Consider the following 15,485-nt stretch of genomic DNA (forward strand, 5'->3'; position numbering starts at 1 on the left):
CTGCCAATTGTGGGAGGGTAAGCACACTGTTGTTCACACAATTTATCTATATACATACTATAATCAATAAAAGTAAGATGCTATCATTACATGACACAATGTAAATGAAGTTCAGAAAATTATGCTAATGAGCCAGCCACATGCGTACACACAAATGTATAAGCACATATTGCATGGTTCAGATGAAATTTCTACAAAAGCAACCCATGAATGGACACAAAAGAAGTGGCATGCACGTACAATGGAGTACGACTCTGCGCTTAACAAGGATGAACTTGTGTCATTGTGGGAAACGGATGCACCACAAGTCCACAACGTTAAGTGAAATAAATCAGACATGCAGCCTTGAGCATCATGGCTCCTCAGGTGGGAAACCGTAAACATAAATAAAAGTAACACAAGAGATAACAGGAAACAGTGAGGTAGGCCTTTTACGAAACGGAGAAGGGTCAAGAGATAGAGGTGAGAGGGAAAGAGGAGGCAAAAAGACCTGAAATAAGCAATCACATGTACCAGCTTCCCACAGTGCATGTTGCCTACTGCAAACGTACTACAGAGAAGCCCAAAGGAGAGAGACAGATGTCAGCAGTCAGCAGAGACACGGACGAGAAAGGCTTGAACGACCTTTGAAACGATGAAAGTGTTCCAAGACTTGTTTGCTGATAGTCACACGCCTGTATCAACTTAATAAAATTAATTCAAGTACATTTTAAATGGGAAATTTTATGGGATAACAATTTCACCTCAGTAAGTCTGCTGGAGAGATAGGGAAAGAGGCAGAGATGCAGTGGGAGGGTGGGAGGAAAGGATGCGCGGATGAAGTTTGCCGGAGTCCCTGCGGAACTTTTGAAGTGCTTCACTACAGGAGAGCGGAAAAATGAGAAGTGCCTGAAAGAATGTGAATGAAAAGAGTCCTGCCTCTTCAGATGCAGGAAATAAAACCAGAGTAAACAATCTCCGGTCCCGCTGCAGAGGAAAGGCAGGAAAATGCTGAACTGGTTTGCTTGGGTAAAAACAATACAGAAGAAATGGTGAGCCAAGGCTTAAGGACGTAGGGCCGGCCGGCCTTCAAGAGCAGCCTTACCAGGCTCCATCAGCAACAAAAGCAGCTGCAGGTTCCTGTGGTCCAGCCCTGGAGAGGGGCTCTTGTGCTTCCTGTGCCTCCCTTCTTAGAGAGAAACAGGAGGAAGCATTATCCCCTGGAGAACAGATGGGGAAGACACACTGAGTGGGGATAAAGGCATGGTAAAAGAAAATTGAGGGTTGGGGAGATGGTTCAGTGGAATAAGCGCTTCCAGGGCAAGTGCAAGGGCCTGAGTTCAATCCCCCATTCTGCAAAATAAATAAAAAAAATAAAATTGAGTGTTCTTGAAATTTACTCAAGGAGCATCAAGGAGCACTTGAAGTTTTATAGTTTGTATTTTAAATTGAAATTACTTTGCACAAATTTTGTTTGTGTTTTAACATTTTAGTTATATTAAGAAGAGGCTCAGCTATGCAGTATGCTGAGAGTTGGGTTTACCAGGGTTGAGATCTCACAAGCAGTCAAATGTATGCAATGGAGCAAAAGAGGAATGATGCAATTGATGCCGCATGTAAGGAGCTAGTGATCAAAGGAGAACAATGAGAAGCAAAGAGAGAATACAGAGTGAAAGAAACAGATTTGTAAATTTTCCTGAGATGGAAGATGTTCTTGAATCAGGGCACAGCAAAAAGTAAAAAGAAAAGAGTATAATCTGTACCAGTCAGAAAACAGGAGGCTTGTGAGGCTCCATCAGAAGAATATGGCAGGTGGCAAGAAGGGAGCCAGAGGCCAGGCCGGCTGTAAAGCAAGACCACTGGCTGTGCGCCTTGCTGGGGCTTGCCTGTCTAAATCGGGTCTCGCACCACTTACTGAATGAATACCCAGCCCACACCCTTATCACACACGCATCTTATTGCATATGTATCATCACAGTGCTGTTCCCAGAGCAAAACCTTGTGTCGGCTTCTCTGCCAACTGAGTAATTCATTAGTGCAGTCTTACAGTTTGGTTTTCCAAGTCCTCCTCTTGCACTTCAGTTTCTATTAAAATACAAGTTGGAACAACACACAATACAGATTGTATCTGACAAAAGCCTGCTTTTTTCCATTATTTCATGCCTGAACTCCTATCAGTCATAAAGAACTGGTTCAGCCTCAATAAAGGCCACGGTGTTCCCGCACCTATCCCCTCCCCTAACAATTATTCACTTAATACTTCTCTTCAAACCAAACCTTCCTGGTAACCAATACTGATACAATCTATGTGCATGCTATAGGAGTTCTCTGAACTTGTCATAAATTAATGCCTTATCCATTAAAACATTAAAGTATATGCTGTCTTGATGGAAAATAAATCTGGATTTAGATGCAGGTGTGTTCTCTGCTCTCAGAAAGATTGGAGTGACTAACTTATAGGTATTGGGGGTATAGCTCTCACACTATTCCTAACTGACTTGATATGAATTTTTCTTTCTTTTCTTTTCTTTTCTTTTTTTTTTTTTTTTTTTGAGAGAAGATCTCAAATACGTAGCCCAGGCTGGCCTCGAATACATGGTAATCCTCCTGCCTCGGCCTGGCAGTACTGAGATTGCAGGCATACCACCACTCCTGGTTTCTATAAATAATAAAGAAAAAAATTCAAAGCTATTTCTCATTTGAAACATAATGTAGTTTATTTTCAATTTTAAAAAATTCAAAAGAGGCTCAGATGAAGACAAAAACTTTAAAGTTGATGTAGATTCTTCTGTTATTTTTGTTAAAATTATCTGTGCTAAAATTTAAATAGGCTCTATTACTAAACTAATAACATTTTTATTAATTTTATTGAGAAACAAATTAACTACACACAGAAAGCTCACATTTTCCAGAAAAAATATCTTGTTCATATATCTATTCTTATGTTCTCCCGCTTTCTCCTCCATATTCATTAATGCTAGTTAATCTTAAATTGCATTATAGCAATACTATGCTGAAATACACAGAGACACTCATCTCAAATTACAGGACTTAACACAAAATAAGCACAATTAGGGTGTGAGCTGGAGAAGGGCATGTACAGCTGAGTGTGATTTGCTATTCTGTTTCCTAAACCTCATAAAGTACTGATCTATTTCTCCGAGTTTTACAAGCAAAATCTCAAGTAGAAAAGAAAAGAGTACTCTGCAAATCATAGATTTTTAGAAACACAAAGCACATTTTTTAGCAGTGTTTGTTCCAAGGCGGCAAAGAACACTGTAAACAAACAAGGATGGACCCACCTTATCTTCGGTAACAAGATGCATATTAGCATTCAGTGAACTCATCTCTGACACTCCAAATAATCTGCAGGTTTTCATTCATTTAGTTTATTGCCTCCCTTACATGCTAGGCAATATATTCCTCAGTGAGGGCAGGCAGATATGTAACTGTGACAATCAATAGCTGGATGGTGACAGAACAATTTAATTGCAGCAGCTCAGTCTCCGTCCAAGGCACACAGTTTATCATCTTTAATTACTCATCTGTCATCCAATCCACATCAAGAAAACCATGCACATTCTGCCCAAATGTCCCCGCCAGCGTACTGCCTCGGGGAGTGAGCACAGTGACTGCGAGCACGCACGTGATGGAGAAGGTTCCTACCGTACCTGGAGAGTGGGGTGGAGGAGAGCACAGCAGGACAACCCCCTGGCCTTCCCTCACAGACACCGCAGTTCTTGTCCGGCCACTAAAATTTCCCAGATCTGTCAACACAACACAGAATTTAGAAAGCAACTTAAAGAGTGACCATTATTTTAAATCATATTTAATTTTCTATTACTCTCCCAACAAGCTGTCATTTGTTTATTTTGCAGGGATAGAAGGGCTTCACCAATGCAATTATCATCCAGTTTTAAACACCATGAGTTAAGTGAATGCACAGTAGTCATGAAAATAATATTTCTTTATATTTAAAGTGCATACAATGGCCAAAGCAGGAAAAACTAGACAACATACCATTTTTAACACTAAGTGCTATTTGATTTCTTAATAATGTCCCCTACTTATTGATCTTTTTTTTTTTTTTCCAGTAAAACCCATCCATTCATAGTGAGAAAAGCAAAGAAGTGATTAGCGGTGGCGCGGCCCGAACTGCGGCCTCATTACGTCCCGGGATAAGAGCAGTGTGTAAACACTAAGAAGAAATTTGCCAGATAGAAACACTTGCATGTTGTAACAGAACCTGATAAGGACATAAAACACTTATTTCCTCAAAATCTGAGTGAGAAAGCCATGTTTCTCTTCTTTATGAAAGCCTAGAATGGGCTCTACACATTAATTACACCTCATTCATTTTTATTAGTCTTGGAGTATTACAGCTCGGAAAATGCTTATACGAATGACAGATTGTAGCATTGAATTCAATTGCCCACCTTTAAACTGTTACACTTACACAACTTGAAAAGATATTCTTAAAGAGAAACTGGTCCAACTGGGGATTATGTGTAACTGTATTTATTTATTGTTTATTAATCTACTCATAGCTCAGGACCTGTGCCTGTCCATTTTTCTTTGGCTAGGCTCATCAAAAGCGTGATTTTTTAAGTATAGTTTCTTGTATTTTTTCAGGGAAGGGTCTTCAGGATGTACATCATGAGTTCATCATTTTCATAAATGATGTTGCTGAATTCCAGGTCTGCACATTCACGTTCCACAGTAAGGAATGCGTCCTAAAAGTATTTTGTCATTTCTCTTATCACATACTAATGATGAGAATGTTTGGAATCATGTAATTATTTCATGCTAAAATAATGTTTCACAGCAATACAAGTAGCCTAAATAGCCTAAAATTCAATGTTTTTTTTAATCTTGTCAAATGAAGAAATGAATCAAAAAAAAAAAAAAAAAAACAACAACCCAACTGGATGGCATAGGAAGGGGATCAGTTCCCATTGTTAAATATTCTAAGAGGAAAACTCTACTGTTTTTGAGAGATTGGAAACAACTTACGACTTTATTAAACGTGTAATCTGCTCTCCTTAAGTACAGCCACCATCATGAGAGGCAAGTACACAGTGAAGACAGGAGATCAAATGCATGTTGGAAAAGCTGTCACTGAGAAATGTTTTGGGACCCTATAAACAAGTCTGCCTTTCATGGTCAATAGGTAGCTTTTTACAAATAGGCCCACAAATGAGAACAAAAAACACCAGTTCTAATTCTTTTAGGGCAGTGGAACAATGTCATTTAACAACCCAACCTCCTGACTTGTGTAGTAAACATCAAGCTCATTATATAATGTACGCATTTCAACAGGACGCTCCTCTAACAGCTATTGCTGACTACGTTAGCCGCTTTTTTGAACTTTGTATGTATGAGACAATACAACATGTATACTTGTGAGTCCGAAGCACACAAACACTAAGACTCTCAACTTCGAATTCCTATGTATTGAATGTCAAGCGGTATCTGTTCCAGGAGGTAAAGTCAACGTGAAGGTAAAAGATGGTTAGTTTTCTAGCTGGACTCCCACCGACTCTACTTTTAGAAATCCAGCACAGGAATCCTGTACTGTGTTGCTGGATCCGATAGGGCTTACGTATTTCTTCAGGGCTTGTGTAGATTTATGGGCTTCTGTTTCCCACTGAATTGATAAATTCCAAAGGATACCTGAATATTGATTTTAACTAAATTTGTTAAATAATTTCTAAAATATGTGTTAAGGATACTTACTGAAAGTTTATAATATTCATATTATGACATTTCAGATGAACTCACTGTATTTAAAAGAATGTTTTAATGGAAAACAATCCTAAATTAATTCCCACCTCTGAGTAACTGAAGTAGAAGCATGACTTAGAACTTATTCGTGCATGAAAAAGAAAACTGTGGCACAATTGTGATCTGAATTATGTCTAGAGATGATAATGACTCAAAGATCACATTCAGCTGTAATTGCTTTCTTTTGTATCAGCTATTAATGTAACTCCAGACTTTCTCATAGAATTGTCCCCCATTGTTTCCCAGTAGTACAAGAGTAAATGAATGTTTTCCAATTACAAATAAACCTTCTTTCTTAAATAAAACCATACAGAGAAATAATAGATGTTTTAACTTTCTCATTTAATGCTTCAAAAAAATACTACATAGTAATGGTATTATAATAAAGTAGAAGTGGTCGTTGTGTCAGGTGGAATTCTCACTGATCCAAGGCAGAGTGATTGATGTGAGAAAAGTCTTGGTTAGTGTGGAGATGGAGGAGAGAGATTAGGGAACATGGAACCGTGTCTGCATCTCATGGACAGAAAGAAGTTCCTTTGGAGGTAACAATCATTAGAGACAAAAAGATAACTTTTATGAGTGTGAGCTCTGTGCTGGCTCCAGCAACATGTATACTAAAACTGGAATGATACAGCGAAGATTAGCACATCCCCTGCGCAAGGAGGACACGCAAATTCATGAAGCGTTTCGTATTTTTACATGAATGAAGGACCATTTTGTAGTGAAAAAAATATACACACACACACACACACACACACACATATCTGTATATATAAAATAGTTACAGTAAACATCTAGCTACTTTCTCTTAGTTCAATGAGATGAAAGATTTGTACTAACAGTGTTTAGACAAGATATCATGTCTGCATCTCATACTGTGAATAGCTACCATGAAGACAACAATATGAAATGTGTAATTATTGTAACTGTCCTACTAACCTCTTTTGAAACTGTCTCATTGCTATTTTCTTTCTCAATAAAATTAATTAAAAAATGAGTGTGGCCTCTATGTTAATAATTTTCACAAGATCAAAAATATATCTTCCTACCTTCCATTCTAGACCTTTAAGGGGGAAAATAAAAGATTAAAATGCAAATCCAGGTATGACAACTCTAAAATTCTAGTTTAAAATATAAACTGAAATACAAATATTCTTGGAACTACTACAAGGCTTATGAAAACCAGACAGCTGAGGCACAGGAGGGAGCGTTTGTGATCGAGACTCAGAGGGTCCACGTCTTGCTGGAATTTGAACTTCCTTTCAGTTAAGGTGCTCATGCAGCACTGAAGAGGGTGCTCAGCAGAACTGCCACTTAGCAAATCACCGCACCTTTGTATCTTAGCAAAGGCCTGTGAAGGTTAAGAGGTATTAATACCATGACCCTTCATCTGAGATGACAATGTAGGCAAATGTGTGATTTTGGTTATTTTGGCCAGAGAGGAGACAAAGCACTTTACAGTTTAAGAACAATTCATTCCATACATACTACACACCAAATACTATGCAGGTAATGGCAATGCAGAAAAGTACTTTTTTTTTTTTTTTTTTTTTTTTTTTGCAGAACTGGGTATTGAACTCAGGCCCTTGTGCTTGCCAGGGAAGCGCTTATTCCACTGAGCCATCTTCCCAACCCCCCAGAAAAGTACTTATAAAAAAGATTATAGAAATATGAATCTTTCATAGCCATTTGGGCCAAGAATCTGCATTAGTTGTTCAAAACTACCCTTATGAGTTACTGATATATTTAGCCCTAAATGTGGGCTACAAATGTGTGCATGGACACACATTAATGCACAGTCTTTATGTTTTTAAATCTCCTTCCCTCCTTACTTGTTACTACCTCTCCCACAAGTTTAAAACACACACACACACACACACTTTTGTTTTAAGTTGGGGACATTGCTGTATGGCCCAGGGTGACCTCAACCGATCCTCTTGTCTAATCCTCCCTGAAGCAGCTATGGTTACAGGTGCTTGTCACAATGCCTAGCTTATAAATTTCACTTTTTAAGAGGGGGCAGAAACAATGATGACATCTGTACAGAATTATAATTTATGCTTCTTATCAGATCAAATTTTCTCGTGGCTTAGGAGAAGCAGTTTTATCTGACCTCAGGTTCTAAGAGGGATTTCTCTCAAAAGATCAATGACAAGAACAGTAGTCTAGCAGACAGAACAGCTGCGGAATCCAATTAGGCATGTTTTAATTCAAGCCCCCTTAACTAAAAATAGACATAAGTTTCATACGCACATGTGTATGAACACATGAAAAGACACACAGCTGAAAAATCCTAGCCTAGAAAGAATTACTTTAGGTGCTGAAAAGAATATAGGAAGAAGCTGATACTGAAAGGGCATGAGGGATGTTTCTGGGTATTTTTAGGACCGTGCATACATTAAATATAGCAAATTGGTTTATTTTGGGAGAATAGTTAAGGTAAAGGGTCAAGGAAAACAGGAGTTGGTGGGTATCTTGGATTGACATTTTCCAGTCTTAAATCTGTTTTGAATAATTGGTAATGTCAGCCATCTAGGAATTTTGTGTTTAGAAGAGGGGCTGACAGTGTCGTGCCACTCAGATGTGCACTTGGCTATACACATACAGGTGGTGCTAGGAAGTTCTTGACAGCCAGTGCTCCAGGCAGTCTCAATTGAGTCTTCAAGTGTAAAGGCAGTGTGGATGCAGACATAATTTATTACAAATTCTGAACTTTGCCCTACAATTGGGACGTTGACAAGATACTAGAAAAGGCCAGCCCCTTCATACTGTGTGAAAGACTGTTGGATTTTTAGTTTCATTAATTGATATGTGAATGTAGCATCATTATACGTAAAAGCGAGGGAAGGAGCTGGCGCTCCGACGTGGGCCTGCAGCCCGTGCGCCTAGAAGGGCTCCCGGTGCGGGCACTCTGGACTCAGCGCCGCTCTGCGGCTCGCCGGCCAGCGGCTGCTGCACGGTGCAGGCTCCCATCAGTGCTGTGGTCGCTCTATCTTTATTGTCATGATTGTTATTCTTTGACTTATTTGTATTCTGTGCTGATGTTCTGCAGAGAACATTGGACAGACTCGCTTCAGATGTCTGAATACATTAAACAGAGCGGGCGGGTGGGAATTAAAAGACCATGAATGACATTAGGCTTAGCATGTGCTGGCATAAACATACCAGGCCAAGCAATCTGGGACCACATATCAATGTCTCTACATTAAAAGTTAGTAAGGGCCAGCCAGATAGCTCAGTGGATTAAAGCACCCGCTAAAGTGCCTGCTTAGGCAGATGCAGCAGCTGGGGTTCGATCCCCAGCCTGCCATGCCGGCCCTGCCCCCAAGGCACACTAAGACAGTGACTGAGACCGGGCATGGTGGTGGTGCACACCTGTAATCCCAACTCTTGGGAGGCTGAACACAGGCAAATCACTGTAGACCCTGCACTAAAATACAGAAATAAAATAAAATAAAATAAAAATTAGTAGAGGTTTTTCTTCTCTTGTGTTCTGCTATTTTCCTCTTGTACTAGGAGGGTCTCTTCTTTGGTAGCATGAGTTATATCTCTTAGTCCTAAAAGTTACCAAATTCAGATCGAAACAAATAAAAATGAGTTGTGCTTACACAGTTATTAATAACTTGACATACAATAGATAACATGGTTGATTCTAAGGCTTTAAAAAACGTAACAGGACAGAAAAACAATAAAACACTTAGAAGTTATACCAAGTTGGTTTCAAGAATTTAGAAATAATCTTCAATAATTGCATCTTCTTAAAATCAGTTCCTGTCAGATGCAAGACACAAAAATGAGAAAATTACTGAAGCACATACAATTTACATTTATTTTGAAAATGAATTAGTACTTTGCCTGTCATAGCCACTTGGATGCATGTGGAACTGTGACAGCACAGTCTAGCCGTGAACACGATTCTCAGCATTTCCTAAAGCTCTGTGGCTTTCTGTGGCTTCCAAGGCTGTGATCCACTTGTGGGCAGGTCCTGTAGGTGCGTTCACCCTTTTTGTGGATGAGGACACAGAAATTCACTGTTAGGAGGAATAAAAACTCCGGGCGTGAAGGATTGGAGCCTTCAAGGTGACTAATCCAGCTTTGGGGCTAGCAGGGTCTCTTGTTGTGTTGTTCTTTTTTTCTGTTCTTGTTTCTTCATTTTCAATGGATGCTAGTCTGTTATGCTCAACTTGGAGTGCTTTTACTCAATGAAATTATTTCCTTAAACATTTTTCTATTTGCTGCATCAGATAACGCTGTATTTAAGTGTTTGTTAAAGATAACCTGTGATAGGGCTAGCTAAATAGCTCAGTGGATTAAAGCCCTGCAAGCAGGTGCAGGGGCTGGGAGTTTGATCCCCAGGCCTGCTGTGCCGGCCCTGCCCCTGGGGCGCACTGAGATGGCGATTGAGACTGGGCGTGGTGGCACGCACCTGAAATCCCAGCTCTTGGGAGGCTGTAAATAGGCAGATCACTATGAGTCCGATCTAGTAGTGAGACCCTGAACACCCTGTAGACCCCTCCGTAAAATAAAAAAATTAATAAAAATTTTAAAAAATAACCTGTAAATGGGATATTACAGAGCTTTTAAAATAATATGCATTTAATAAAACATCTAGAGAATCAGGTGAGCTTACTGTAAGTAGTCCCAAAATACACTCTAATATATTAAGATCAGAATTGAGCTAAGATACAGCTGGAGATGTGGTGGGTTAAATCTATGAGTAAGGACAACTCGTAATGAAACTCATTCCCCTGATTTTTCTTAGTTACGTGTCAGGTGAGTAATCTCCTGCTACAGCTTTCCATTTTCACCTTCCATGTTATCAGACATGAATCATTCAGCCATTGATTGTGCAGACAAACCAAAGCAAACCAACTTATGTTTGCCTTGAAGCAAACACTTTTAACCACATTATAAGTGACAGAAAATTGTAACTGCTTTTGGGAAAAGATAAATTGTCCACAGTGTGTGATAAAAATGATTTTGATCTTATGGTTTCATTTTCTTGCATACTGTGTTACAAGAAGCTTGTGAATATTGCATGTAAATGAGTTTATCTGATGTGAACCTTGAACCTCTTTTGCCACTTGATACACTTTCGGACTTCTACATTAGCAAGTGCATCCATAATCTTTCTTGCTTACATCTAAACTCACTTTTTTCAAATATATTTTGCAAAATCTAGCTCAGTCTTTGGTTATAAAAAGTCTCAGGAGATTATATAGCCGAGTATTAGAAAAAAATGTATAGAACACAAACACAAATCAGACAATAGGTGCAGACACTTTGCAAGTCACAGATCCAGAGATGAGGAATGGCGGTGTCAGGGAGACCATCAAGCTGTTTACATCGATTTCCATAATTCACAGATTTATTTACTATCAAGCTTTTGGGCCCAAGTGCCTTCTTTAGCTGTTTTATATTTGGTAATGGTTCATTAAATGGTTATTTCTTTGCTTACAACCATGACTTCTTACCCCATTTCACTCCCCTGGCACAAGTTCAACCTTGATTCAAGTGAAAATTTTGCCTAATTTGTTCTGACTCTGCAAGTGAATATGGAGAAAGCTGTTGAACATTTATTTATAATCAAGGCATTAGTTTTGAAATTTTGAAATGTTGAGATATTTTGGAACTATTACAGGATTGCTTTTTCCGAAATAACAACACTGTAGCTTGCTCTTGTCACTCTTCCCGAACTCCAAGCTGCTCAGCCTGGGGAGAAACACTTCCTGCATGTGGAGGCAGAGAAAATGAAGTACAAACCTTGGACTTGAACCTCAATATCAGGCCTCACGTTTGTGTTTCTAACTAGATGTACCCCAAAGTCTCATGAGATGGTAGCTGGGGATTTTGGAAACTGAGTGAATTATAGAGGCATAGCAGGCTACATCTATGAGGAAGTGAGGTCTTCTCAGAGGGCACTGGTCATGAGGGTTCAGCCTGGAAGGGTTTGTCTCATATTCTATCTCCTCCCTTTGCCCCTTCTGCTCCTTGCTATGAGTAACCACCACCGCCAGACATTCCACTCATGGAGCCTGCTGCTGATGGACTGAAACTGTTATAGATCATAAGCCGAGATAAATCTCTCCTCCTTTAATTTACACATATGGCAAAGGAAAGTAACTGAGACACCCACCTCTGTAAACCTCAGGGCCAGTGAGAGCACCACAGCCTCTGCCACTGTGAATACCTGCAGCCATGTCCTTGAGAATTCCCTTAGGACCTTCCTTCCAGGCTGAGAGGAAACAGCCTCCATCATGCCTCCCTCCAGCCTCCACTAAGAAAGGAACAAGGAGCAAGGCTCCACCTTCTGACATGCGAGATAGGACAGTTGGCACAAGGCTTTGCCTAAGAGCTCATTGCCTGCTCTGCCACACTGATTCCAGTGGCATTGGAACCAGAAGGCCCCACTCACTGGCCAGAAATCACAGATGCGGTGTCTGGTTGACTCTAGCAGCAGAGGGAGATCTGTATACTTGTGTGACAGATCGAAATTTCCACTCTATCCCTTCTGGCCTTGGAGTGAACCTGGGATAAACCCATGATCCTCCTCAGAAAATATAGACTGCTGCAGCTATGACACTCAGGTGGGACACAGTTTATTAGCAGCCTTGATGGCCAAGGGACTTCCTGCATCACTGGCCCCCTAAGCTATTGATAAGCTAGTACTCAGAGACAAGACTCTAGAACTTTCTATGGCATGATGCCCAGGTGGGACAGACACACAGGTTGGCCTACATCAGCACTTGTAGACTTCTGGCTTGCTATAAAGAAAGGCTCCACACTCTCAAGCCTCAGCTGATCCTTGCGGTGATGAGACAAAGATGTAACTCACATAGCATCAGCCCAGGTACTCAAAGGTCTGCCTTCATCAACATCTTCAATTGTGAGCAATAATGTGAGGAGACGCCATATTCTCTGGGATATCAGTGGGTAGTAAGCACACATGTTTGCTCTTTAGTTCGAACTCGACAGGTAAGCCATCACCCTCGGCAAATCACAAAGCCCTCATCCCTAGATCTGCCCATGGTGGCTGCTTGCAGCAGTCTCGGGCCACAAGTCCAGTGCAGTGAAAGGCAGCATAGAGTGATGTGGGCCTTGGCCCTAACCCTGTGGTGTGTTCATCTAGGTGAGCTGTGGGCTCAGGTTGTGACACTCTTTGCTGGGTTCAGGTGCCAGAGATATGGCATAGGAGCCCAGGGCTGATCCATGGAAGGCAAATGCCCAGGTCTGATCGCAGGCTGACAAATACAAATAAGGAGGGAGTGCGGCTCTGGGGCGAGGCTGAGGCAGGTGGGCTGCTCTCACTCTTTCTGCTTCTTCTGTCTCTGCCTCAGTCTGTTTCTGCACTCTTCTTGTTCTAAACAACGTTCTCATCATGCATTTGTGACAAAATTGCATCTGGGTTGCTCGCTAGTGCTAAAACAGTGACAACACACCAAGAGCAGACTAGTGACAAATCCAGCCCTGACACAGGGGAGTGCTTGCCACCCTGGGGAAAGAAGTGCCATGTATGGAGATAGTTTAGATGGTCCTTTCACATCCCCATAACGCTGAACACCAGCAATCATCAAGCCTTCTTGGGATACCATGACCTTAGGTACTCAAAATAAGGCACGAATGAGTAACCAGGCAATCAATCTGTGAAAATTGTCAAGTAGAGAATCTAAAGCAATTGCTTTAAGAAAACTCAATGAGTTTGAAGGCAACATATAGAAATCTTCAATGCTCTAACAGACAAATTTAACAAACAACTTGAAACAAGAAAAAATCAGTCCTCCAAAATCCAAAGACACAATACAGAAATGGACATCTGAGATGAATCCACACTTCCCAGATGAAAAAATACAAATGGCAAATACATATATGAAAAAATGGTCAATATTATTGGTCATCTGAGAAATGCAGATTGCAATAGCACTGAGAAGGGCTGTGGATATAGCCCAGTAAGTAAGCGCCTGTCTAGCAAGTGATAAGTCCCAAGCTTGATTTTTAGTACTGAAAAAAATAAAATCTTGTCCTTTGAATAACTACTACAAACACAACAATATGCAATGTATCAATTATTGTAACTGTCCTATTAACCTGTTTTTAAGCTATTTCATTGCTATTTTTTCTCATTAAAATGAATTTTAAAAGCCTCCCCAAAACACTGACATTCTTCTCACCCCAGTAAGAATGGCTATCATCAAAAGTCAACTAACAACAAATGCTGGTCAAGCTGAAGAAAAAGAGACCCTTCTGCACTGCTGGTGGGAGTGCAGGCTGGTACGAACACTGCAGCATTCAGTATGACGATTCCTCAGAGAGCTAGGATAGAGGTTCCACGTCATGCACCTATTCTTCTTATTGTTTTTTTCTCCCCCAGAGGCATTAGAAACATCATACCACAGAGATATATGTTCACCCATGTTTATAAAACCACAACTTGTCAAAGTTAAATTTTGGAAACAACCCAATTGCCCACCAACAGAGGAATGGATAAAAAAGATGTGGTGTTTTTATACAATGGAGATATTACTCAGCTATAAAGATAAACTTGACACTTTTATAGATGAATGGATGCAACTAGAGACCTGTCTTGGCTACTTTTCTCTCAGTGCTAAAAAAAAAAGCCCAAAATCCTCAATAAAATCCTAGCAAACAGAATACAGCAAATCATCAAGAAGATTGTACACCATGACCAGGTAGGATTCATCCCAGGGATGCAAAGATGGTTCAATATTCGAAAATTTATAAATGTAATACACTATATCAACAGAGCGAAAATTAAAAACCACATGATCATCTCCATTGATGAAGAAAATGATTTTGACAAAGTCCAACACTCATACATGTTAAAAGTCTTATAGAAAATTGGAATAGATGGCCTCTACTTCAATCTGTTAAAAGCCATCTATGACAACCCGACAGCTAATATAATTCTCAATGGGGAAAAACTGAAATCTTTTACTCTCAAATCAGGTACAGGACAAGGATGTCCTCTATCACCACTCCTATTCAATATAGTTCTGGAATCATTAGCTAGAGCCATTACACAAGAGGGAGAAATAAAAGGAGTAAGAATAGGTAAAGAAGAAGTGAAACTATCATTATTTGCAGATGACATGATACTTTATTTGGAAGACCCAAAAAACTACACTAAGAAACTACTAGAATTGATAGACAAATTCAGTAGCAGAGCAGGATACAAAATCAATACCCAAAAGTCAATAGCATTCCTCTACACAGATAACAAACACACTGAGAGGGAAATTAAGGAGACAATACCTTTTACAATAGCACCGAGGAAAATGAAATACCTGGGAATTCATCTAACTAAAGAAATCAAAGATCTTTTCACAGAAAATTACAGTATTTTGAAAAAAGAGATCACAGAGGATTTCAGAAAATGGAAAGATATTCCCTGCTCCTGGATAGGAAGAACCAACATCGTGAAGATGGCCATACTCCCAAAATTGTTGTATAGATTTAATGCAATTCCTATGAGACTACCACCAACATACCTCCTAGACCTAGAGAAAATGTTCCTAAAATTTATCTGGAAACAGAAAAGACCTAGAATAGCAAAGGCAACCCTGGCCAACAAAGACAAAGCAGGAGGCATTACAATTCCTGACTTGAAATTATACTACAAAGCTACTGTAATAAAAGCAGCATGGTATTGGCAACAAAATAGACCTGAAGATCAATGGAATAGACTAGTAGATGCAGAGGCCTCT

The 15,485-nt window shown here is 39.9% G+C and overlaps 1 protein-coding gene and 1 non-coding gene across 2 annotated transcripts in view; one reads left to right on the forward strand and one right to left on the reverse strand.

Moving 5' to 3' along the window:
- Cntn5 (contactin 5) overlaps positions 1–15,485 on the reverse strand; it is a 499,129-nt gene that overhangs the window by 418,939 nt on the left and 64,705 nt on the right. Inside the window, exon 4 of the mRNA XM_004626235.1 lies at positions 3,651–3,746. Within this exon, the coding sequence (XP_004626292.1) occupies positions 3,651–3,746 (96 nt within the window). The remainder of the gene's footprint in view (positions 1–3,650; positions 3,747–15,485) is intronic.
- LOC111815208 lies at positions 6,354–6,460 on the forward strand. Its single transcript, XR_002819953.1, has one exon. It is a non-coding gene; the product is annotated as a U6 spliceosomal RNA (small nuclear RNA).

Source organism: Octodon degus, unplaced genomic scaffold (genome assembly GCF_000260255.1).
Source record: "Octodon degus isolate 3935 unplaced genomic scaffold, OctDeg1.0 scaffold00012, whole genome shotgun sequence".
Classification (NCBI taxonomy): Eukaryota; Metazoa; Chordata; class Mammalia; order Rodentia; family Octodontidae; genus Octodon; species Octodon degus.